Source organism: Lissotriton vulgaris, chromosome 4_1 (genome assembly GCF_964263255.1).
Source record: "Lissotriton vulgaris chromosome 4_1, aLisVul1.2, whole genome shotgun sequence".
Taxonomy (NCBI): Eukaryota; Metazoa; Chordata; class Amphibia; order Caudata; family Salamandridae; genus Lissotriton; species Lissotriton vulgaris.
The window spans coordinates 1,676,086,991-1,676,112,395 of NC_141691.1; the positions used below are offsets into that span (position 1 = coordinate 1,676,086,991).

The following is a 25,405-nucleotide window of genomic DNA, read 5'->3' on the forward strand; positions in this document are numbered from 1 at the left end:
TCAGTAACATTGTGGGGTACACAAGTGTTTGTAATACCAACTGCATCAATAAACAGGCCAAATAAAGTTAAGGAGAATAAGTGGTGAGTCTGGCTGGATACAACAGACAATGAGCTAGTCAGGTCAGACATTATTACCATACACTGTGTATTTTATTCAGCCTTCAAACAACCACTTCACTTGCACTTGGTAATTTTTCCTTTCTTTATTTAGGTTCTTTAAAGAGGTTCATTGCCCACCAGGACTGGGTCTCTGAATGCCCTCTGAAGAGCCAGGTAAGTACGTAGCTTTTCCTAATATAATCTCTTTATTACTCTATCTGTATCGAGCATTCGATCTCTTCCTGCTCTCCCGCTTTATTGTTTATTCCGTTTCCTCAGCATGTTAAGGTTTGGAAAGGCTCTTCCCCCGTGGCATATTTAGTCTCATCACAGTTGTGAAAATGAAATAGTGACTCTTAAGCATAAATCGAGATTTGTATTAATAGGGCTCCCTACCTTCCTATGATCCCCCAAGCTCCCTTGCCTTTAAGTGAGGATAATGTGAGAGAGTAAAACAGAGGGTGCAGGGAGGGGCAGTGAAAACAATGTTTTAAGGGCTCACACAACACTGCTTGAAGTTAAAGGTAGATCCCTGGTATTTCTGGTTTAGCTACTGCGAGCCAGCCCCTGCTGGTCCAGAGGAATGCTCCTGGAGGTGCTGTAACTCTCCTAAGCTGTGGCAGGGCTGTGGCATGCTGAAGAGCCGACCAGCATTTCTCACATCGTCTGAAGGAACATCTCTGATAGAGCGCATGTAGGATGGCTCTCCTCCACCATAGCTGTAGGTCACCAACCGACTCTCCTCTTTCTCCATGGTGACTCCAGAAAACACAGCTTCCCGGTCTGCAGTTGGTCTCAGCAGACCTTCCCAGGCTGTGAAGGCAGCTGGGTTCTGGTCTTGCTTATAACTGGGCTGCATCATCAGGAGGCTGCAGGTAGCAAGCTGGGACCTACCTCATTAATATTCATGAGGTAGGTGAATTTGTGTCCCACAAGGAATTGCTAAATGAAACACAATGGGTTTTGCACATTAAGGAAAGCAATTTCCCTGTTGCGATTCACAGAGAATCGCATTTAGGAAATCACTATCACAAAAATGTTAACATATGGCCCCTGACTTTGTAATTCTATCATGGATATTATCAAGGCAAACACTGATCATGTTCTTACCAGACTCAAACATCCTACACAAGAATGGTAAACCATACTTCTATCTTGGCGGGGTTGATTATACACTATAAAGATGATGATCCTGTCTCTAACACATGTTTCTCTTATGGAGATATCTTTTATTGGTTCAAAACTTTTTATTTATCTTTTCCAATAACACATACACTCACCTAGATCTTACGGCCAGTGAGGTGTAACACTGGGGGAAGGGGTGCAACTAGGGAAGCAGTGTTAGATGGGTAGGGGGGAGGGTTGGGAGTATCAAGCTGCATGTTTGGCAGGGGGCAGGAAAAGTTCAGTCTAAGGGTGATGATCCTTGTGTTATAGTCTTAGCCCCAAGGTTGGGTTGTAAGAAAAGTCCAGTCCAATGTGGTCAATCCACACTTTGTTGGCCTGTTTTGCTCTCGCCCCAGTAAGTCGGAGCACTCCTGGGTAAATAGGGCAAGTTAGTTCATGGAAATGACAGTAAATTGTGCTATCTTTCAAAATGGGCAAAAAGTTTTTTTTGTAAAATCCATTTCTTTGACATGGGAAATGTGCTAGGATTTCATTCGAGAAATTGAGATTACTCACGAGTAATGATGAGGTAAATTTCCTAGATTTTAAAAAAAATATCAGATGCCTTTTGACATTAAGCAAATTCAAAACCGCTTTTTGAATTCACTATGAAATATAGATAAATCATGGTTTCATTTGGCACTGTTTGTGGTATTTCAATTTTCCCACAAACATATCCTATTCATGTCTAGTCCCCCTACATTTTGGATTCCACCAACACGTTGTCATTCTTGCACTCTGTTAAAGCAGTATTTGGTTCATAATTTATCTCCCCTTGAGAAGTTATATAATAGTCTTATTTGGTGTAAGTGGATTACAATTAATGGGAGGAATGTTTTTGGGGGAAAAGGACAGATAAAGAGGTATTTACAATCTCACATTTCATAATGAATGTATTCTCTTTACTGATCTATCTGATAAATAGGATTTTTCTATCTAATATTTACAATATTTAATATGTTTATGGAGGGTTTACTGCCACTAAATCTATCATTACTTCCACTGATATTGTTACTCAAAACATATAGATCAATCTAATTTCTAGTACTTTACAAACCAAGGCTTCCATTTTAGATAGGATGATTAGTTTACTTAGTATACACAGGAGCAAATCTACAACTGAGACTAAGTGGGAAATAGATCATCAAACACTTGGTGTGCAAAGTTTGGGTTAAGTTGTACTCTACAGCCCGTTCTGCCAGTTTAACTTAAGCCTTGTTCTTTTTCTACGATAGACTTTAATATTCTCCTATTGCATCATTTAAATTTAAATTAGATAGCCAAGATATTTGTTGGAGATGTAATTCTAATATTGGTACATAGTTGCATATGTTTTTCATGTGCCCTCACATATATATCTTCTGCAAAGAGGTTGGGTTGAAAGCTAACACAGTTAACAACATATGTTCCACTATTTTCATTGATGGGCTGTTTCTGGGTGGGTTACAATCAATCAATTAATCAAGGGGTTATTAAGTGCACTACTCACTCGTGAGGGTCTCAAGGCATGGGGTGGGTAGGGGGGGTTAGCAGATCCGTTAGCTGAAAAGCCAGGTCTTGAGGGCCTTCCTGAAGGTGTTCAGGGTGGGGGTGAGTCTGATGTCTCCCTGGAGCACGTTCCAGGTTTTGGCTGCTATGTGCAAGAAGGATCTTCCCCCGCTCTGGTTCTGCGGATCAACAGGGTTTCGGCCAGTGCGAGGTTGGAAGATCGGAGATCTCTTTTGGGTAGGTGGAAGTTGATTAGCAACTAGCCCCTACAAGGTTCTCATGTGGAACATAAATTGTCTAGGGAACAAAATTAAGAGAGGACTTGTGACGGCACATATTAAACGGTTCCACCCTGACATGGTCCTCCTCCAGGAGACCCACCTTAAAGGAACGAAGTGCGGGTTTCTGGCAAGAGGAGCCTACAAGGTATTGGCACATGAAGGATACACGACGGGCTCTCGGGGGGGGGGGGGTAGCTATGTTGATAAAAAAATACCCTCATTTTACTGTGACCCGGACTTGGACGCACCCCCAGGGGACTTACAGAGGGGTGTCAGGAACATGGGGGCGACAGCGGGTCACAATAGCCTCGATTTACGCTCCACCGAAACTCCAAGCCAGGACTCTCTCCGGACTGGCCGATGTCCTGCTGGACACACCGGACACTTTACACATCATAGGTGGGGATTTTAATGAAGTTATGTCCACCCACATGGACCACTCGGGGACCCGCGAGGACGGCTCCCCGACTAAGCCCATAACCAGGGTTATGACTACACTAGGCCTGACAGACGTGTGGCGATGGCTGCACCCGACCACCAGAAGTTACTCATAGTACTCGGGGCACATAGGGTTCCGAACTGGACTATGTCTTCCTCCCCAGACATGCACTTGGGGCTGAAGACGAAGAAGAGTATTTGGCTAGGGGTATTTCGGAATATTCACCTCTTTTGGTTCGGCTGTGTGGGAGACCTCGAGCCAGTGGTGAAGGTTGGAGATTTACAGAATAGTGAGATAGTGCAGGGCCTTAGGGCTGACACGAAAGTGTACTTTGCAGAAAATGTGGGCTCTGTGCAGTCCGGAGTGACCGTATGGGAGGCTTACAAGACTGTACTTTGAGATAGGGCTCAAAATTGAATATCCTGGGGAAATGGAAAGCGCAAGAGGAGCTTAATACCCTGGAAAGCCAAATACTAGACTTAGAAAGGCGGTATTTATCGGGAGGGGACCCTCAGGTGCTTTGACGCCTGATAGATACCCAATAGCAGTATAAAATCCTTAGCGACGGACAAAGCCAAAGCACAGGCCCTTGCGACCCTACACAGGTTATATGATGTTGGGGACGAGTCCGGAAAGCTACTGGCCTGGCTAAGCCATAAGGAAAGGGATGCCAGATGGATTGAAGGCAGGCGCGCAACACCCATTGGACTCACCGGGCTTCAGCCCCCCCTGTCGTGTGTGGCAGCCTGGGATGAGACAGATCCCGGGCACACACAGAGCCGCATCCGAACGTTTCACAGGTCTTTAAAAGACCATTTGAATGTTAATTAAGTCTTGCTGTTATTTCACCCCTTCTAAGAGCCCCTGCAGCTCCACTCTGCCTACTGATTAAAAGTTCAGCCTCCCCCTGAAATTTGTTTTTAGCCCCCACCCCCCCGAAATTTGGCTCTAGTTGCGCCTCTGATTGAAGGTGTAGTTGATGGTCAGGGACAGCTACAGAGATGAATGCCCAGATCATCCAGACGTTTGCTAGCTACTTTTGGGAATTCTATAAAGCCGGGGAATTGGATGGGTCAGAGGAAATAATGGACTACCTGTCTACTATCCTAACCTCGATCTTAATGGACAAGGACAAGGAGACCCTTGAAACTGACATAACGGCCACAGAAATTAGAGAAGCTATAGCCAGACTCCAGCCAAGGAAGTTTCCGGGTCTGAATGGACTCCCAGCGGAATTCTTTAAAAAAGGTTTTGATCTGCTGACACCCCATCTCCTGGTGCTCTTGAAAAGACGCAGCCCAAGAAGGTCTCTACCCATCAGACCTGCAGATGGCCACGATCGTACCTATAAAAAATCAGGGCAGACCTCCTGAGGACTGCACGTCTTATAGACGAATCTCCCTCTCGAATGTGGAGGCTAAGCTCTTGGCAACGGTCTTGGCCCTTTGCCTGCGCCACGTGATTTCAGGCTTAGTACACCAGGACCCGAGGGGATTCCTGCCGGACAGGGTGACTAGGCAAAATTTAAGATGAACACATAAATGGCTTATGGAGGTGAAGGGGCGGGAGAACCCACATATGTTCCTCTCTCTTGCGGCTGAAAAAGCTTTCGACGCTGTACACTGGCCCTTTTTGGAGGCAGCGCTGGTCAAGTTCGGTGTCGGCCCCAACTTTAGGAAATGGGTGGGACTGCTATCTGCAGACCCTAGAGCCCGGGTGAAAGTAAACGGGATCCTATGTGAAGACTTCCCTATTAGGGGGACCCGGCAGGGATGCCCCCTGTCTCTGCTAATATTCGCCCTCATCATTGAAGTAATGGTCTGTGATGTCCAGCAGACAGACAAGATACAGGGATTTCATATATCACAGGCCGACATGCAGGAAGAATTTTTTCTGCTGTACACGGATGATATTCTTTTATATATGGCACAACCTGCCACATGTTCAAGCTACTGGGTAGGTATGGTTCCTTCTCGGGGTACACGATAAACTGTCATACATCGGTCCTGTATAGCCCATGTGGGGAGGAGGAGTGGCCCCCTCAGGTTACCCAGATGGAGTTTACATACTTGGGGATCTTCCTGACTATGGGCCGACACCTCTCCTATCCAAAGAGTGATTAGGAATTTTGCAGATGATGCCCTTAGATGGAAGTCCCTCCCTTTCACAATCCTAGGCCAGGCTACAATGTTTAAGATGATCACGTTGCCCTGATTCCTGTATGCCTTACAGAATGAATACTTCCCCCTCCCCTGGCAGACGTTTAATGTGATAAATGCGGAACTACGCTCTCTAATGTGGTTAGGAAACAACAGAGAATAGCCCTAGACACGCTACAGAGAAATCAGTGCAATGGGGGGATTTCCTTACCAGATTTGGATGGATATTAATGGGCTGAACACTTGGCGCTAATAAAGAAATGGACCAACGCTCCTGCGGATCACCCGTCGTATAGGTTGGAAAGAGACACCATGACATGCCACACTAGTTTACACTATTTGTACGGGGGCTGGAAAGAGACGATTACTACGCAGATAACCATAGAGGTCTGGGACAGGGCGACAAAGATGATGCGGTGTACACATAAACCCATCAAACAGACACTCATATGGACCTGCACATGGCTAAAGGAGCTTCACAAACAAACAAGTTTTAGAGGATGGGACGATATCGGGATCTCCACGTTGGGGGACCTGATGGCAAAGGGAAAACTTAAACCTTATGGGACCCTGGTGGCGGAATATGGACTACGCCCCACTCAGTTCTTCAAATATGCGCAACTGCGCCATGCGTGGAGGGCTGAGACGGCACTCACCTCTGCATTGCCAGAATATGCCCCACTGGAGAGTCATCTGTTGTAAGAACAGGTACCCAATAAAATAGTGTCATAGACATATAAGACCCTGAATAATAACACCCTGGACAGATTAGGGAAACTGAGAGCAACATGGGAACAGGACTTGGGCGAGATGGACAGAGTAGACTAGGAGGCAGCCTTGATGCATCACAGAGATGTCGCGATTAAATCACAAGGGTCGAGCTAGTGACTCCTGTTGTCTCAGATGTGGACACCCGCATGGGGTCTTCTCTCATGTTATCTGGTAGTAACCTATTAGCCACACCTATTGGACACACATATTGGGGGAAATAAGTAAGGTGCTAGAGGCAGCGCTCCCAATGGACCCAAAATTTGTTTTACTTGGGATAACTACTGATGTAGATTTGAGCCGCCCACACTTGATCTTTGCGATGTTGCCCTAGTGGTGGCGAAACGAGATGTGGCACAAGCGTGGAGGGAACCTGCGCCTCCCCGGGTTGGGGAATGGAGGAGGGGGATGGATATGTACATGGCGGCCGAAAGGGTCACATACAAAGCTGGAGAATGTCCCCGGAAATTCTGCAGAGTATGGGGAAAATGGAGAAGGTACCATGGTCTTGATGGGGGTCTCGGGCCCGATTGACGCACTGAGAGTCCTATTGACTGGGACTATGTTTCAAGTTGCCGGAAGGCGGGCTATGGGACCGAGATCTGTGGAGAATCATTGGGGGATAACAGAGTATTGCAGAACTATGTACTGTAGGAGGTGGCTAGATCTTGTTGAATTGGTGCTCATGATGTCATCATTGCGTATGGTGGAAGGGGGGTTGAGGGGGCGCCTGGGTGTGTGGTTAACTACTTGTGACTTGCCAGCTGTGCTTATGTTGGTTATAAATGCAAATAAAAATATATCTATTTTTTAAATCATCAACACCTGTTCATATCTACAAAGGCACCAGATAGGTCGGCCCCTTAGGCCCATACTTGTTTACCTTTTGTTGGAGACCCTCTTACAGAAAATTTGGAACAACCAGCAGATTCACTATATTTTATTCTGCTGATATACCTTTAAGATGTCAGTTTTTGGTGGTGATAACCTACTCAGACTCACAGAGTCACAGTGCTTACTTCACAGCTTGATCCCCCTACTTAAGAAAATCTAAGAAGTCACCAGCCTACAGATAAACATTACCAAATCTCAAGGCTTAATTTTGGTAGCAGATTCCATATCCATGAGAATGCAATTTCGTTGGACCACAAACTCTATCAAATGCTTCGGCATCGTCCTGACGGCAACAGCGCTAAAATAAATGTTGAACTCCTCCTGCATTAAGCTAAGTCATCACTAGCATCCTGAAAAAATCACTCCATTCTATGTACATCGCAGCCCCTAAAAGGACTCTACAACAGCCTATCTTATACTTATTCCAAGTAATCCCCCTTTCCTTCAGCAGGGAGAAAATTGCCTGTCTATGCTGCCTGCAAGTTGTATATTTGGGAATGGAAACACTTGAGATTGGCCTTCAAGACTTACACAAAACACCCCACGGAAGGACGGGTTGTTTGGGAGTCTGACATTTAGACTTTAGGTCTAAGTTTACCTTGGTGAATACCGAAAAATACTAAACATACACAAAAGTGTAAGTCTACCTTTGTGAATTTGACCCTAACCTTGTGGGACTCAATTGCCGACAAACGGGACCTCACCTCCTTTCCCTCCCCTTTCACCCAATTGTAGACAACACAGCAATCACTTCAGGCCCGGAGACGTCCTTCCAGATCTGGAGAGAGTGGGATTGCTTTTGCCTTCTGAATTTCTACACTGAGAGCCAACTGAAAACCAATGAAGATATCTAACATGAATATGGAATTCCCAAGGCCGAGTGCTTTCGTTACCTCTAGATCTGCCACAGGGTCTTGCATAGTAGTGTCAAATCTCATGCAGTGAGAGCACCTACACCCATTGAGAAATTGCTCAAGGGCCTCTCTTCCTTTAAACACTTGAGGCCTGATTTATATTTTAGCTAATGGGATAGTTTGTCACAAACATGACTGATAACCCAACCTCCGTACTGCAAGGGTAATATATCCTATGGCTCTTGTAATACAGTGGACAGGATATCCATCATGTTTGTGACAGAATATCCTGTCTACCAAAATATATATCGGGCCATTAGTCTCTAGCATATAACTCATACTCAACACACAGGCATCAGCAGGTAAATCATCCCTTTCATTACACTTTGAGACAAATCTTAACATTACATTTGATATCAAACAGTGGCAAGAGCTGTTCCTCTGTACTAATAATTTTGCCCACTGTGCCCGTGGTAGGGAGATCCTCTATAAAATACTGTTTTGTTGGCACCTTATTCCACACCACCTCCACACCATTAACCCCAATTACCCTAAGTACTTCTTGCACAGAGGCATAGGTTCCCTCATGCTTATTCTTTGATCATGCCCCTGACTGAGAGACTTTTGAAATGTTATCTTTCTTGCAATCTCCCGGATGCAGGGTCAAGACCTAGATAAGCTTCCTGAATTTGCCCTTCTTGGTAGATTCTCAGCCAGATTCTGTCTACCCCATTCCAATCCAGGCAACAGAATTTGGCATAGCTGGCTCTCTGCCAAGCAGAGATGCTCATACTTCCTGCTTTAGAATTCTCTCACGCTGATTGGTTGGTACTTAGCCAATCAGTGCGCAGCACATGCGAAGCCTGCCGAGCTCCCTTGGCTTTAAATGCACGTCGCTGCAAGGACGCGCGGCATGAATGAGCGGTGACTTGATTGGGGAATTGTTGGGGGAACGATTGATGGAATAGTTTTTTAAGTTTTGTTAATTGCACTCACAATTGATGCCAACTGCACCCTCTATTTTAAAAAGAAAAACCTATCTTAGCTTTCCCACACGTAACTGCATTATCCGTGTGGTTGCTCATACTTCCTGCTTTAGAATTCTCTCACGCTGATTGGTTGGCTCTTAGCCAATCAGTGTGCAGCACGGGCGGAGCCTGCTGACCTCCGGTGGCTTTAAATGCATGCCGATTTTAGATTGTTTCCCTTGAAGCACTCTACACCCTCTGGTCCTAGGATGTCGACATACACTCTTCTGAGAATTAACTGCCGATCACTACCTAAACATCATGCTGAGGTGTTCGATCTTCTTCAGGAACACTCACCTGAGATCCTTTTCCTAACGAAAACGTGGCTATCCAAGTCCTCTGTAGCCATATCAGCACTTGCCCTTCCTACAGGCTATGCCATACGCAGAATAAACAGAATTGGAGGCAGAGGGGGTGGTATCGCGATCATTTACAAATCAGCCCATTCTTGTAGTCTGTCCCCCCTAGATCTCCCCGATTGTGAGAGTGCACTTTTTAAAATTACACTGAGCGCAAACTTCACCTTCTCTGGCCTCCTCATCTATCGATCTCCTGGCCCATCAAAAACCTTTAGAGAAGCCTTGATAAACACTGTCACAGTACTAGCTTTCCGATTTTAATATTATAGGCAACCTGAACCTTCACCTAGAGCTGCAAGAATCTTCGGAGATTCTCAGCTTTTATGGGGACTTGGCAGCTTGTCAGCTGACTCAACTGGCCCCCAGTGCTACGCACAGAGTGGGACATCTTCTTGACCCTTTTTTTTCTAAACTGGAGTCACTGGAAGTTCTAGCACCACTTCCTATGATCTGGACAGATCATTTTTTCATCCTAATGCGGGTAACGATAGCTGGCCCGAGTCCCAGCATCCCTCACTAAAACGGCCCTGGCATAATATGAACCAAGCAGACCGCCTTACAGCCTTGAGCGCAAAGCCACTGGTAAGATCCACCAACATGGAAGAGGCTGACGTGGCTCTTCCAAAGGTGGATAACCCAAGCCTTAGACACATGCACTCACCTCAAACACACTCACTATAAAAGCACCCGGGTCAACTCCTGGTTTAATGAAAACCTAACTCTTGTCAGGAAGAACTGCAAGATCCTGGAAAGATCTTGGAGGAGATCATATGACCACTAGGCCAAAGTATTATATAGAGGAGCTATTAAATCCTACCATAAGCTGGTGTGCAAAACCAGAGCAGCTCATTACTCTAGCTTGATCACCAAAAGCACCAACTGCAGCAAAACTGTATTCTCTCTACTGAAGGATCTGATTTCCTCTCCAGCGGTATTAGGCAATATTTTTTCCTCCAACCAACACTGTGCAGAGCTGCCCATTTTCTTCTTGAAGAAGGTCGAAGATATCAACCAAAAGTTCGACCATGGTACATCCTCTTGTGTTTTTGGGAAGAATGCACACAGCTGCCCTGAGACTGTCTTTCTCGCATCACTTCCTTCTATCCCCCCGAATGAATTAGAGAGATTAGTGGTCAAAATCAAATCAGGATCTCCAGAAGACCCCCATAAACCAGACGCTTTCAGGAAAATCCAACAAGGTCTTCTACCTGAGTGTCTGGAGTTATTTAATCTATCCTTTTCCTCAGCGGTGATGCCTAAGTCATGGAAGCATGCAAACGTGGTTCCTCTACTCAAAAAACCAATGCTTGACACCTCCAAACCGGAAAACTATCGCCCAATTTCACTGCTTCCTTTTCTCTCTAAAATCCTGGAAGCACACGTGAACTCTACACTAACGTACTTCCTGGAAACCAACAACATACTCAAGAGCTCACAGAACGGTTTCCAACCACGGTACAGTACCAAGTCGGCATTACTGGCTGTTGTAGAACAACTCAAATCCGCGCTGGATGCCGGTAGTACATCAGCTCTAGTGCTGTTGGATCTAAGGACGGCATTTGACACAGTCTCCCATGAAATCCTGCTCCTCTGTCTGGAGGAGATAGGAATTGGAAATTAAGCTTTATCGTGGTTTTCCTCCTTGGCCGACCGGACTTTCCAAGTGACATCTCCCCCTTTCTCCTCCCATGTCCACCCTCTCCGCTGCGGGGTTCCTCTGGGCTCTGCACTGAGCCCTACGCTTTTCAATATATATATGAGCCCTTTGGCACAGATGGCCAAAGCAAGAGGAATCTCCCTGGTGTCATACGCTGACGACACCCAACTGGTGATTGCCTTGATTGTCCAATAATCCCAATCAAGGGATTAAAAGAAAATTTAAAGAAGATATCTCTGCTATCGCAGAATGGATGACAGCTAACTTTCTGCAATTGAACTGCGCCAAATCTGAGATTCTCGTGGTTGGCAAAGAATCCTATCTTTGGACTAATGAATGGTGGCCCCTGGCACTTGGGGACCCCCCTGACCCTGAATCCGCAGTGAAAAATGTGGGCTTAATACTTGACTAAGACCTGAATCTTGAAACGCATGCCAAATCAGTGGCGGGGAAGTGTTTTGGTTTACTGCGCGGCCTCAGAATGATTCTCGGTCTTTTTGATGCCCAAACACGCCAGTTGATCATTCAAGCTTCTATCCTGGCTTGCCTGGACCACTGTAATGTGCTTCCTCTCGGCTCTAATAAATCCGTGCTTACCCGACTGCAGCGGGTCCAGAACACGGCAGCACGCGCCATCTTTGCCCTCCCTAAATTCAGCCGTGCCTCTAATATCCTCCATCACCTACATTGGCTGCCCCTTGAACAGCGTTGTTGCTTTAAGGTGCTCTGCATCACACACAAGATACTTACAGGAATCGCCCCAGACAGTCTAGGCGATCTGAGCACCCTGTACACCCCACTGCGTGCACTGCGTTCGGTGAACCTGCGTCTTACACGTATCCCTCACATACTCAGAACTAGATCTGTCGGCCGCTCCTTTAGACGTCTGGCCCCCGCCCTATGGAATTCTCTCCCCTTACACATTTGCAGTAACCCTGACCACCGGCCTTCAGATGTCTTGTGAAGACCTGGCTCTTTTCTCAGGTCTAACCCCTTGGTCTTGTCCCCTGATTAGTCTTGCTCCAGCACTGGGACTCCTCTTTGCTGAGGCAGCCATGTGCTTTACAAGTATTTTAATCTAATTTAATCTAATCACACCAGCCTTTCTCTTTGTGGGAAACCATCACCCCTAAAGACGAACTTTGGTTCCGCAAGCTATGGCAGCTGCTGAGGAATGAGAAAATTACTTATGCCCTGTCGGACAAAGCTCAGATCTTTCACAAACTATGGGACCATGTACTTTCATACTTAGTGCCGATTTGCAGGATGCCCACAAACATTACGAGCGCTGGGTTTGCTCAATTTTGCTCTGCTACCTCGCTTTATATCTTATAAACCCTAAATACTGATGTGGAATGCATCATTGTATATTCTGATCTGATCTGGTGTGGGGATAGTATTATGTTTGGGGAACATTGAGGTCACTGTTAGTGGAGGTGTTACTACACGCTTTATTGCCTAAATGTGTACTATTTGTAAATGAATCAATAAAAAGCATTGAAAAGTAATAGTGGTTGAATCATTTTCTAGCTCATCATAAAACTGAGACAGCAGAATTAATATTTTATAGGACTATCACAACCCTCCACAGTATAATAGCTTTGGTGCGGTTGTCAATGCAGTGACATGATAACATAACATTTCTACTTGACCTACTTTTAAATATAATGCACTCACCCTGTGAGCTACAAGCCATACAGAGGGCTAACTTAATATTTGGAAGTTATGTTTTTCACTCTGGAAAGAGACTATTTTGACAGGTCGGACTGCAGGTTTGAACTGCAGGTGTGTGATGACATTGGTAGGCCTGAAGCCATGATGCTGTTGCCATGTTGCTGAATGGAGCAATAAGTGAACCAACCCTCAAGTAAAATCTGGATTTTGATGCCATGGGTGTAGTTGTAGATTATATGTATACTATGGACTTACAGGAGAGCTAAATATGGCAATCAGGAGGTAGCCACTTTTCACGTGGTTTAGGCGTCAGCGTTCATGTACTGGGTGCTGAACAGCAGTGCCCCATGTGTAGTGTCTAAAAACCAGCACTAAAATTCAACAACAAATAGCAGAAAGGAGGGTTTTGTCAAACAACTGTTCATGAAAATTCCATAAAGAGCTTGACAACAAATCCGGGTACAATGAGAACAACGTTCGGAATTTGGAACATCTTTATTGAAAGATGAAACCCTGCATGTGACCTCAAAAAAGGTACTTCCAAAACCAACTTTTCCTGAATAGTCCTGACCTAAGCCAACACTTGTGGAATCTTTGAAAATGTGGAAAATGCATATATATTCATCTTACTCTAATCCTATGCAAATGCAAATTAGTAACATATTTATTGCAAGATGAAACCCTACATGTGACCTAAAAAATGGTACTTCCAAAACGGGGAACATCACTTACAACGCATTTATTACAACGCACTACCATTACAACGCAACCATTACAACGCAAACCATTACAACGCATTGCGCTGGGGGCGCTCTAGGATAGGGAATATATTTAATTTACTATCCAACACCTTCCCTACTATCCACGGGGACTGGAGTTGGAATAGTAAATTAAATAAATCACTATCCAGCGCTTAAAAGCACTATGCGTTGTAGTGGTATGCGATGTAAAAACCGCGTTGTAACAGCAGGCATTGTAATAGCCTGCGTTGTAGTGACACAAATCCTTCCAAAACCAACTTTTCCTGAATAGTCTTGACCTAAGCCAACACTTGTGGAATCATTGAAAATGTGGGAAATGCATACTGATTCATCCTACTCCAATCTTTGCAAATGCAACTAAAACCAAGGCATCTGAATATTCAATCAGCTTTGCAACAAACCCACCCACCCATATGGACCCCAAACATTATCTATCTGGATAAATAAGTCCTTGTTTAACATTTTAAAATCTTTCTAGTTTCAATCCACTGCTAACTTAAATATATAGTTTAATAAATGAATAACATAGTTTATAAAGCACATACAGATGTCCCAAAGGGTGTCCCAGGTCTGCCTGTACCACGATTTACCATCATACAAGATTAAAGTGTAGAAAACAGCCAGGTTTTCAGTTGTTTTCTGAAAAAACTCTCACTGATAATAAGGCAAAGAGTGTGAGCCAATTTGTTTCATGCTTTTGCTGTAAAAAACAAAGGACCTTCCTCCTCTTCTAGCAAGCCTAACCGAAAGAATGTCAAAAAGTTAGCATAGGAGGATTTTAGATTTTTAGTTGGACTCTTATGCTGAACTCTGTCAGTAAGATATGTATGAACTGTGCAGCTGGAATCAGACTTTTTCTCAGCCCCACAGATTTTCAGAGATGGTAGGAGAAGAAATGGCTAGCTAATCATTTTGGAAGGCCTAGATAAAGAATGTTAGTGTAACTCAACCTGGAGTTATCAACACAGACTATGCTTTTACAAAACTCTACCGTTAGTAAGGTATGAATTTCTTTAATGACCATAGAATTAGGAAAAATGCGCCCAAGACTGAAAGAATTTGCGGGTGAAAGTACAAGTCTTTATCAAATGTTATGCCCACATTTCTGGCCACCAAAGATAGTGGTGGATGAGTTACCAGACCAATCGCAGATCACTCACTGGCTAAGAACTCATTAGCACCACCAAAAGTAAAATCTCAGTTTATCTAAGTTACCCTTTAAGTGATTCTGCTTCTTCCACTCAAACACCTTATAGGCAAGCTTTAAAAAACAAAAGTAAAAATCCAATAATGCCAATAATCTTTTGCTGTGTCTGCTAGACCTATTAGAGCCCAAGCTTGTTCAGATGCATGATCGCCAAGCCATTGTCCATTCTCAACGTCATGCTGCATGTGACCTTGTCTCTTGCTGGAGTTCTCAATGAGAAAGCTCTGTCTAGGAGTTCCATACAATGTATGTGTAACTGTCTTTCCTTCTTGGATCACCCTATGCTTGTAATTACTTCTCCACTTCACATCCCACAGTCTTCCTGACTTCCCTTCAGCTCTACTACCAACTAAGACATGGACTTCATCCTTTACACTGCTACCCTGTGAATGCGTGCTTTTTTCTGTAACCTTCCTTCCCAAGACAGAAGGTTCTGGCCCACCGGACTGAGTATCAGCTGTTTCCTGACCAACTTGAAGCACCTTTCGCCAACACACCACATTACTTGTCATACCCTATATTAATAGAATCCGCCTACCATCTCTCCTCCAGCTGCAGACCTAAACTTGCCACCGTAATATTGGCAGCCTTACTTACAGATCTTTTAATTCTCTTATCTATTACTTTATCATTCTATTTAGAATTTTCATTTTACCTCAATTCACAATCGTTATAAGCACCACAAAAGTGCAATAACCCTGTCACCAAAAGCCAGCTACCCACCAGAATATCGACACACAGTAAAAGCAAAAACTTCACAAAATATATCCGGTCTACCAACCATAGGTTACAATTGAATGAATGCTGCTCAGTCCTTTAAAAATGCCGTCTCTGTAGTAAGGACCATTGTACCACACAATGCTATGGGACGCATTCATGCTCAGAGCCAACATCTGTCCTTGACAGGTACAGCCCTGCTCTATAAAATGGCCACCTCCATAAATGACTTACCACACATCAATAAGGTAAATGCTAAGGCACCACATGCCTATGAGTGCCTTCCTCCTAGTGTGTTCACTCAGCTCCACCACATGCACAACGGTGCCTGTTGGAAGCTCTCTTGTGCCCTATTGGATTGGAGTCAATCGACCACGTATCTTGGTCCCACAGCCCTGCTCATGACCTGAACTACTATCTATGCTTCTGGCATTTAAAAAATGTATCCATTAAAAATTGAATGTGCGGAAACATAACAGAAACTTCTTCTTTCTGACCATTTAAATGGATGTTCTCAAACCACATCACTTAGTAGACTGTTATCACACTCAACCACTTGCAAGCACATTCAAACCTCTGAATATTAAAAGCCTTGTTTACCCAAACTAGCAAAGCTTTTCAAAACACTGTGACCATGCAGTCATCCTAAACTCACTGTGCCAGGGAATAATGATCCACGCTTGCTGTGCACGAGAATAATTTTCTTAGCAGTAGCAACGATAAAAGAAGAGAGGTGTTTATGCGTACCGATGTTTTATTTATGTTTGGGATGCTGGATTTATATTGCTGCTTCCTTCTGAAAGGGCAGAAATGCCAGCCATAATATTAATTTATGTGACTTACAATAAAGTTATGCATACTTGGTTTCAGTGTACTGGCTGGCAGTCATGCTTAGCAAAGGCAAAGAAACGCAGAATCCTTTGCAGTCTTTCATCATCAAGAAATACTCTGCACCCCTTACCCTATTTTGCTACGTCCTAAAGAAACTCCAGGCTGCTCTCGCTGCGCTCTTTGAAAGCCAGTTAGAGCTGTGCTGGAAAGCAAGAAGCAGAGGTTCCGCTATAAAAGGAAGGGAAGACACAGACAATGGTGGGGATGGGTAATAGGATACCACATCATTTTGTAGGTCGAGCCTAGCAGTGAGGCATGCTGTATCTCCTCTATGGACATTAATCACACCCCTCGCTCCCCGTTAGTTCCTGTATGTGCTTATCTAAATTCCCTTTCTTTCAATTGCTAATTTTCGCATTTGTCTAACCTTTTGGTAGGTGGTTCATGTCCCTGGCAACTGGGCCTGTTACATGTATTATTGCTTCTCAGCCTATTTCGTTACATTTTGGCACTTCTTTTTCTGTTTCTGTTTGACCAACAATTGTGCAACCAATGCAATCTTTACATCTGCAGCTGCTTTCGGAACGAAAGGCTTGCTCCTTTTCTCTCACATCCATCCACTGCCAACACGTTTCTCTTCATTTGCTCTCATCCTTCTGTCCACTATTCTCCCTCCCCTGTTTGCCCCTCCATTCTTTGTACAGCACGTCCTCCGTGTCTCTATAGCTGCGCGGAAACAGCAAATGGTTTATTTTACCTTTTATTGGTATTTGGTTAGGCACGGAGAGAACTGGCTTTGGGCACTCCATGGAATGTTTTTGTTTCTCTACTCCCCCCACCCCCCCTCCCCCCCACACACGGCATCATATTTTACATGTTTAAACCTCTTCAGAGTTTGTTTTATCAAAAGGAGTAAATATTACCTGGAACGCTGTCAGTATAGGGCACGTTATTTGTGTTTAATTTTTATAATTATTTAACATTACTCAAAAAAATAATAAAAATAAGGCTGCAGCACAAAGCTACACATAAAACCGATATCCATGTGCCACTGACGTTGTCTCTTGCCTCCATCCTCTGCCCACATGCTTCCCTTCATTTGCTGTCCTCCGTCCCCCTCCCCCCCCCCGCTCCCCCCGTCACCCCTGCATGCTTTGTTCAGCACTTCATCCCTGTCTCTGGGTGCTTTATGTAAGGTTTGTATTTCCTTACTCAACGCAGGAGCCACCCACGGCATCACATTTTACATGTTTAAACTTCTTCGGAGGTTGTTTTATCAAAAGGAGTAAATACTACCTCCCTGTTTCTCAAAGGATGGAAGTGCTGGAAGTCTGTCAGCATAGGGTATGTCATTTGTGTTGTGTTTTTAAATTATTTTACTTTACTTAAAAAAAAAAATAAGGTTGTAGCACTACGCTACACATAAAATAGAACTGCCTGTGTCACTGGCGTTGTCTCAACCCTTCCAGTTTTACCATAGTATCTCCACTTTTCACAAAAGAGCTCTTTGGACACATTGTTAAAATTTAAATTAGGCATGGGAGTAAAATTCCGCTTGTGGAGCTTGCGGATTTTTCCCACAACGAGCTCCACGCAGTGCTCAGAGTTCCACGGAGATGAGTTTTTTCCTTGCTTGCGTTTGCCAATTTTAAGTTGGCGAGCACGTGTCAGGAAAATCTTACTCCAGGCCAACTCCCAGCGCGATTTCTCAATGCAGGCGTTCGCGGATGCCTGCTACCAATCATGTTGAGAAACCTTACGTTCGCATTGACGAAGCTGCAGCTCGAGTAGAACATCTTATTGTGCAGCAAAAAGAAGCAGCACCCTCTTTTGATGCGCATGGTGCCATTCGCGCTGGTGTTTGTAGCATGGACAAACATCCAGGGCTGAAATTAGCGCGAATGGCTGATCTAAAGCACTCTGCTACTTGCGGAACTCTGAGTGGCATTGCAGAGTTTTTTGGTCACTTCGCTGAACTCTGCGTAGACCCCCCAGGCCTAATTTAAATATGTGTTTGCAACCGTGCCGACATAATACTGGTGTATAAATAGATTTATATTATACAACAACAAGCATGCAACCAATGCAATATATACATTTAGAATGAAATCTCTGGTATCATCGGTACTGCCTCATTCTAAGTCCTCTAGATAGTGCTGCAGCTGCTTCTCTGGTCCCATCAGTAATTCCTACATTTTAGGTCCTCTAGACAGTGCTGCAGCTCCACCTCGGTAATTCCTCAATCTTTGTCTTCCAGACAGTGCTGCTAGCTCTTTCTCCAATCTAATCAGTACTTCCCCCATTCTAAGTCCTCTAAGCAGTGTGCAGCTGTGACTCTGGTCACTCTGGTAATTACTCATTCTAATGCTGAAGTTCGCAGAATTTCAGCATTTGCGTTCGCAATTAGGGCAGTGTGCTATTTAGCACACAAAACCCACATGCAAAATAAGGAATCGCAAAATTTGTGCTTCCTTATTTTGCTATTGCATTTAAGGAATAGAAAATTGCGATTACTTAAATGCAATGTAGGAAGCACCCACGTTGTGCGACTTTTGGCTTAAGGAATTGCAAAATACCACCAACTTCAGGTTGGTGGTATTTTGCAATTCTTTGAAAAATTCACTTTTTGGTATTTTTCAAAGTGCCATGTGGGTCACATACATGCCCTTAGGGCATGTATGTGGGCCACATGTGCACACATGTCAATTTCAGGGGGTGTAAAAGGGTGTCCTATTGACACCCTTACAACCTTGAAATTGCATTCTCAATTTGGGATTCTCTAATTGAGAATCGCAAATTGAGAATGTTTTCCCACTCGTTCTTATGGGCCTTCTAGCCCATAGGAATGAATGAGAAGGTATTCCTTATTTGCGAATCGCAATTTGAGATTCGCAAATAAGGAATAAGGAATAAGTGGGATTCGCAATAAAATTTGCTAATCCTACCTACATTTTGTTTTGCGATTCTCTAATTGCGTTTCTCTAAAAATCGCAATTTGAGAATCGCAAAATGAAAATTACCTACATTTCCCCTTAGTCCATTAGGCAATGCTGCTAGCTGCTTCTCTGGTCCCATCAGTAACTCCTTCATTCTAAGCCCTCTAGGCAGTGCTGCATCTGTGTCTATGTTCCTGTGGTAATTCCTCATTCTAAGCCCTCTAGGCACTGCTGCAGCTGCTTCTCTGGTCCCATCAGTAACACTCCCATTCTAATCCTCTAGGCAGTGCTGCTAGCTGCAACTCTGGTCTTGTTGGTACTACCTCATTCTAAGTCCTCTAGACAGTGCTGCTAGCTGCTTGTCGGGTCCAGTTGTTAATTTCTCATCTAAGTCATCTAGACAGAGCTGCAGCTGCTTCTCTGATCCAGTGGCAATTCCTCATTCTTAGTCCTCTAGACAGTGATGCAAGCTGCTACTCTGATGATGCCTGTAGTTCCTCATTCTAAGTCTTCCAGACAGTGCTGCTAGCTGCTACTCTGGTCCCGTCGGTAATTCCTCATTCTAAGTCTTCCACACAGTGCTGCCAGCTGCTTCTCTAATTACTCATTCTATGCCCTCTAGACAGTGCTGCTAGCTGCTTCTCTGGTCTCATTGGTAATTCTTCATTCTTAGTACTGTAGACAGTGCTGCTAGCTGCTTATCTGGTCCCGTCAGTAACTCTCCCGTTCTTAGTCCTCTAGGTAGTGCTGCAGCTGTGTCTGTGGTCACAGTGGTAATTTTTCATTATTAGTCCTCTAGACAGCAGTGCTGCTAACTGATTCTGTGGTTCCAGTGGTAATTCCCAATTCTAAGTCCTCTAGACAATGCTTCTAGCTGTTTCTCTAGTCCCCCATTCTAAGTCCTCTAAGCAGTGCTGCAGTTGTGTTTCTGGTCACAATGGTAATTCCTCATTCTTAGTCCTCTAGACAGTGCTGCTAACTGCTTATCTTGTCCTGTCAGTGACACCTCCATTCTAAGTACTCTAGGCACTGCTGCATCAGTGTATCTGCTCCCAGTAGTAATTCCTCATTCTTATTTCTCTAGACAGTGCTTCTCTGGTCCCGTCAGTAGCTTCCCCATTTGTAATCCTCTAGACAGTGCTGCTACCTGCTTATTTGGTTTCTTTGGTTATTCCTCATTCTAAGTCCTCTAAACAGTGCTACTTCTCTAGTCCTAGTGGTAATTTCTCATTCTAGGTCCTGTAGTCAGTGTTGCAAGCTGCTACTCTGGTCCTGTTGGTAACCTCATCCTAACTCTCCCAGACAGTGGTGCTAGTTGCTACTCTGGCCCCATCTATAATTCCTCATTGTAAGTCTTCCACAGAGTTGTGCTAGCCACCACTCTGGTCCCATTGGTAATTCCTTATCCTAAGTCCTCTAGAGAGTGCTGCTAGCTGCTGCTATGGTCCCATGAATAATTCTCACATTTTAAGTCATCTAGGTAAGGCTGCAGCTGTGTGTCTGTTCCCATTGGTAATTCCTCCTTCTGTGTCTTCTAGAGAGTGCTGCAGTTGCTTATCTGGTACTGTCGGCAACTCCCCATTCAAAGTCCTCCAGTCAGTACATTTCTATTGAGGTAGAAGGGGACTTAAACGCAGTGCACACGTTAACCAGGTTTTAGTCTTTGCACCGACCCATCATCCTGTGAATATTCCTGCTACTGCAACCTGCAGTTAAGTGTTCTATAGCACTTACCTGCTGCTGAATTCCACTTTAAATGTGCTTTGCATAGGAATGCATTTTATGCTAAGCAGCATGTAATTTAATGTACATAGAAATGGACACTAGCCACCAGAACTGACATAGATGAAGTCAGTAAATAGAATTCTCTGCTTAACCCGTTGCCTGCTGATGACGGAACCGCTCCGTCATCAGCTGCGGTGGCGCTGTGCTGATGACGAAGCGGTTCCGTCATGGCCCGCTCGGAGCGTCTGCGCGGCGCGAATTCCGCGCCTGCGCCGAGCGTTCCATTGAGCGGGGCGGGCCATGACGGAACCGCTCCGTCATAAGCACAGCGCCACCGACGCTGGTGACGGAGCGGTTCCGTCACCAGCATGCGGCCGCCGCGCGGCCGCCCCACCCCCTTAGCACTGCGGCGGAATAGCCGCCGCAGTGAAGGGGTTAAAGGTTGTGCTGATGTAAGCTTTTTTCTTAGTCTGTAGAAGTGGTCAGGGAAAGTGCTTATCTGTGCAAAAAGGTCATCAGATCACACATAAATGCTGCAGTGTTAAATGCTTATAAACAAAGAAACATAAGTAAACAAATGTGTCATTTACAATACCAATAGCCCTAACTTTCGCAATTGTGAGACTGATTGCATTGCAAATGCTTGTTTTTTAAAAACTTTTGTGATAGGGTGGAACAATCATGTCAAGTATAGCTCCCCATTGCTACCCTGCCTCTTTGTGGCAGTTGAAAAGCAGGTGCAGATGATTTTGGGGCCCATACATAAACATAAAACTATAGCAATAGCCGTAGCTGAGTTTGCCCTTCTTGGCAGATTCTTGGCAGGTTTCTCTCTACTGTACTCCAATTTAGGCGACAGAATAAGCCATCTCTGCCTCTCACCCAAGCACACCATTCTTTCTCTTTAGGGAAAAACATCACCCCTAAATACGAATTTTGGTTCCACAAGCTCTGGCACCTGCTGGGAAATGAGAAAATTGCTTATGCCTTGGCGGACAAAGCTTAGATCTTTCACAAAGTATGGGGCCATGTCCTTTCATACTTATTGCCGATGTGCGGGTTAAGACATGTTCACAAACCTTACGAGCACTGAACTTGTGTTATCCTGCACTGCTAGCATGCTGTGGATCTTATAAAGCTCTAAATACTGATGTTGCTATGTTAGAGTAGTGAGTTACTGTATTTGACTCCAGTAAATTATGCTATTGACTAACCATAGCAATAGTTGTGGCTGAATTTGTCCTTCTTGACAGATCCTTGGCTGGATTCTCTCTACTCTTCTCCAATTTAGGCAACAGATTAAGGCATCTCGGCCTCTCTGCCAAGCACATCATTCTTTCTCTTTAGGAGAAACCATTACCCCTAAATACAAACTTTGGTTCCCCAAGCTTATGCACCTGCTGGGGAATGAGAAAATTGCTTATGCCTTGACGGACAAAGCTCAGATCTTTCACAAACTATGGGGCCATTTCCTTTCATACTTAGTGCAGATTTTCAGGGTATGACATGTTCACAAACATGATGACATCCAGGTTGGACTACGATAATATCCTTTACCTGGGTATTGATATAGCCTCTCTACATCAGCTACTGGTCATCCAGAATGCAGCTGCCCATCTTCTTTTCATCTGCCGAGATCTGCCTCTGCTTCTCCTTTACTCCATCAACACCATTGGCTTAAAATCAGTAAGTGCATTGAGTGTAAGTCCCTCTGTTACATGCTTTGCGTCAAATGGGCCTTTGCTGCTTCTTACATTCAAAGCCTATTCACACTCTATGTTTCGGTTCGACAATTGTGCTCTTACAGTCTTTCATTGTTCTCAGTTCGCAGATTTCAGCTGGTCCGTATAATGGGTCGCTCCTTCTCTTGTCTTGGCCCCAGCTCTGGAATGCCTTCCGCTTGACCTTAGAAACTGCAAAATACACCAGATGATGGACGGAATGTTGCACAATGGCAAAACATTCACCCCCAGTCACAGATCTGGGTTTAATCCATTGTTATTTTGCTCGCCAAGCTACCCCAGTTCAGACATGGCCATATGCAAATCAGTCTTGACCCTGTGCCTCATGGGAACAGTCAGCTCGAACTGCCAAGCCATGTCTTCCCTTGACCGGAATCAAGCATCCTAGGACCGGTTTCTGGATATCAGCCGTCTTCAGTCAGGATAGCTTGACTCCAGTGGCTTAGTGAGCATAAGACCCATGTCTGGGCATACCCTTCCCACATAGGGTGAACAGCAAAATACACAAGATGATGGAGGGAATGTTGCACAATGGCAAAACATTCACACCCAGTCACAGACCTGGCTTTCATCCATCGTTATTTTGCTCACCAAGCCACCCCAGTTCAGACATGGCCATATGCAAATCAGTCTTGACCCTGTGCCTCATGGGAACAGTCCAGCCCGAACTGCCAAGCCATGTCTTCCCTGGACCGGAATCAAGCATCCTAGGACCGGTTTCTGGCTATCAGCCGTCTTCAGCCAGGATAGCTTGACTCCAGTGGCTTAGTGAGCAAGGGACCCACGTCTGGGCATACCCTTCCCTCATAGGGTAAACAGCAAAATACACAAGGTGATGGACGGAATGTTGCACAATGGCAAAACATTCACCCCCAGTCACAGATCTGGGTTTAATCCATTGTTATTTTGCTCGCCAAGCTACCCCAGTTCAGACATGGCCATATGCAAATCAGTCTTGACCCTGTGCCTCATGGGAACAGTCAGCTCGAACTGCCAAGCCATGTCTTCCCTTGACCGGAATCAAGCATCCTAGGACCGGTTTCTGGCTATCAGCCGTCTTCAGTCAGGATAGCTTGACTCCAGTGGCTTAGTGAGCATTAGACCCATGTCTGGGCATACCCTTCCCACATAGGGTGAACAGCAAAAAACACAAGATGATGGAGGGAATGTTGCACAATGGCAAAACATTCACACCCAGTTACAGACCTGGCTTTAATCCATCGTTATTTTGCTCACCAAGCCACCCCAGTTCAGACATGGCCATATGCAAATCAGTCTTGACCCTGTGCCTCATGAGAAGAGTCCAGCCCGAACTGCCAAACCATGTCTTCCCTGGACCGGAATCAAGCATCCTAGGACCGGTTTCTGGCTATCAGCCATCTTCAGCGAGGATAGCTTGACTCCAGTGGCTTAGTGATGTATTCTAGTTCCTATATTCCCAATAAGCTCTGCACATTGGAGTAATATATCCTGTAGATGTGAAGTAGGACTTATGTCTACTAGGTCTCTATCTAATATATTAAACTTAATTGTGAGTGCCAGCTAGCTCAGAGGTCACTAGAAACTTTCTCGAATTCACAAGAAGGGATTTAGTTTCTGACAACCGCATAAACATGACAACTTTGTTTCCCCAAGATAAAACTGATCTTCAGAGTCGTGGAAACAATAGATAGATATTTTACTCAGCTCACCGAACGGTTTCCAACCAGGGTACAGTACCAAGTCGGCATTACTGGCTGTTGTAGAACAACTCAAATCCGCGCTGGATGCCGGTAGTACATCAGCTCTGGTGCTGTTGGATCTAAGGGCGGCATTTGACACAGTCTCCTACAAAAGCCTGCTCCTCTGTCTGGAGGAGATAGGAATTGGAAATTAAGCTCCTTTAGACGTCTGACCCCAGCCCTACGGAATTCTCTCCCCCTACACATTTGCAGTAACCCTGACCATCAGGCCTTCACATGTCTTGTGAAGACCTGGCTCTTTTCTCAGGTCTAACGCCTTGGTCTTGTCCCCTGCTTAGTCTTGCTCCAGCACTTGGACTCCTCTTTGCTGAGGCAGCCATGTGCTTTACATGTATTTTAATCTAATTTAATCTAATCACACCAGTCTTTCTCTTTGGGGGAAACCATCACCCCTAAAGACGAACTTTGGTTCCGCAAGCTATGGCAGCTGCTGGGGAATGAGAAAATTACTTATGCCCTGTCGGACAAAGCTCAGATCTTTCACAAACTATGGGACCATGTACTTTCATACTTAGTGCCGATTTGCAGGATGCCCACAAACATTACGAGCGCTGGGTTTGCTCAATTTTGCTCTGCTACCTCGCTTTATATCTTATAAACCCTAAATACTGATGTGGAATGCATCATTGTATATTCTGATCTGATCTGGTGTGGGGATAGTATTATGTTTGGGGAACATTGAGGTCACTGTTAGTGGAGGTGTTACTACACGCTTTATTGCCTAAATGTGTACTATTTGTAAATGAATCAATAAAAAGCATTGAAAAGTAATAGTGGTTGAATCATTTTCTAGCTCATCATAAAACTGAGACAGCAGAATTAATATTTTATAGGACTATCACAACCCTCCACAGTATAATAGCTTTGGTGCGGTT

The 25,405-nt window shown here is 44.7% G+C and overlaps 1 protein-coding gene across 1 annotated transcript in view; it reads left to right on the plus strand.

The window, feature by feature from the left end:
- Positions 1 to 1,173: 1,173 nt before the first annotated feature.
- LOC147724397 (endogenous retrovirus group 3 member 1 Env polyprotein-like) overlaps positions 1,174 to 25,405 on the plus strand; it is a 135,914-nt gene continuing 111,682 nt past the window's right edge. Inside the window, exon 1 of the mRNA XM_086918034.1 lies at positions 1,174 to 1,238. Within this exon, the coding sequence (XP_086774160.1) occupies positions 1,174 to 1,238 (65 nt within the window). The remainder of the gene's footprint in view (positions 1,239 to 25,405) is intronic.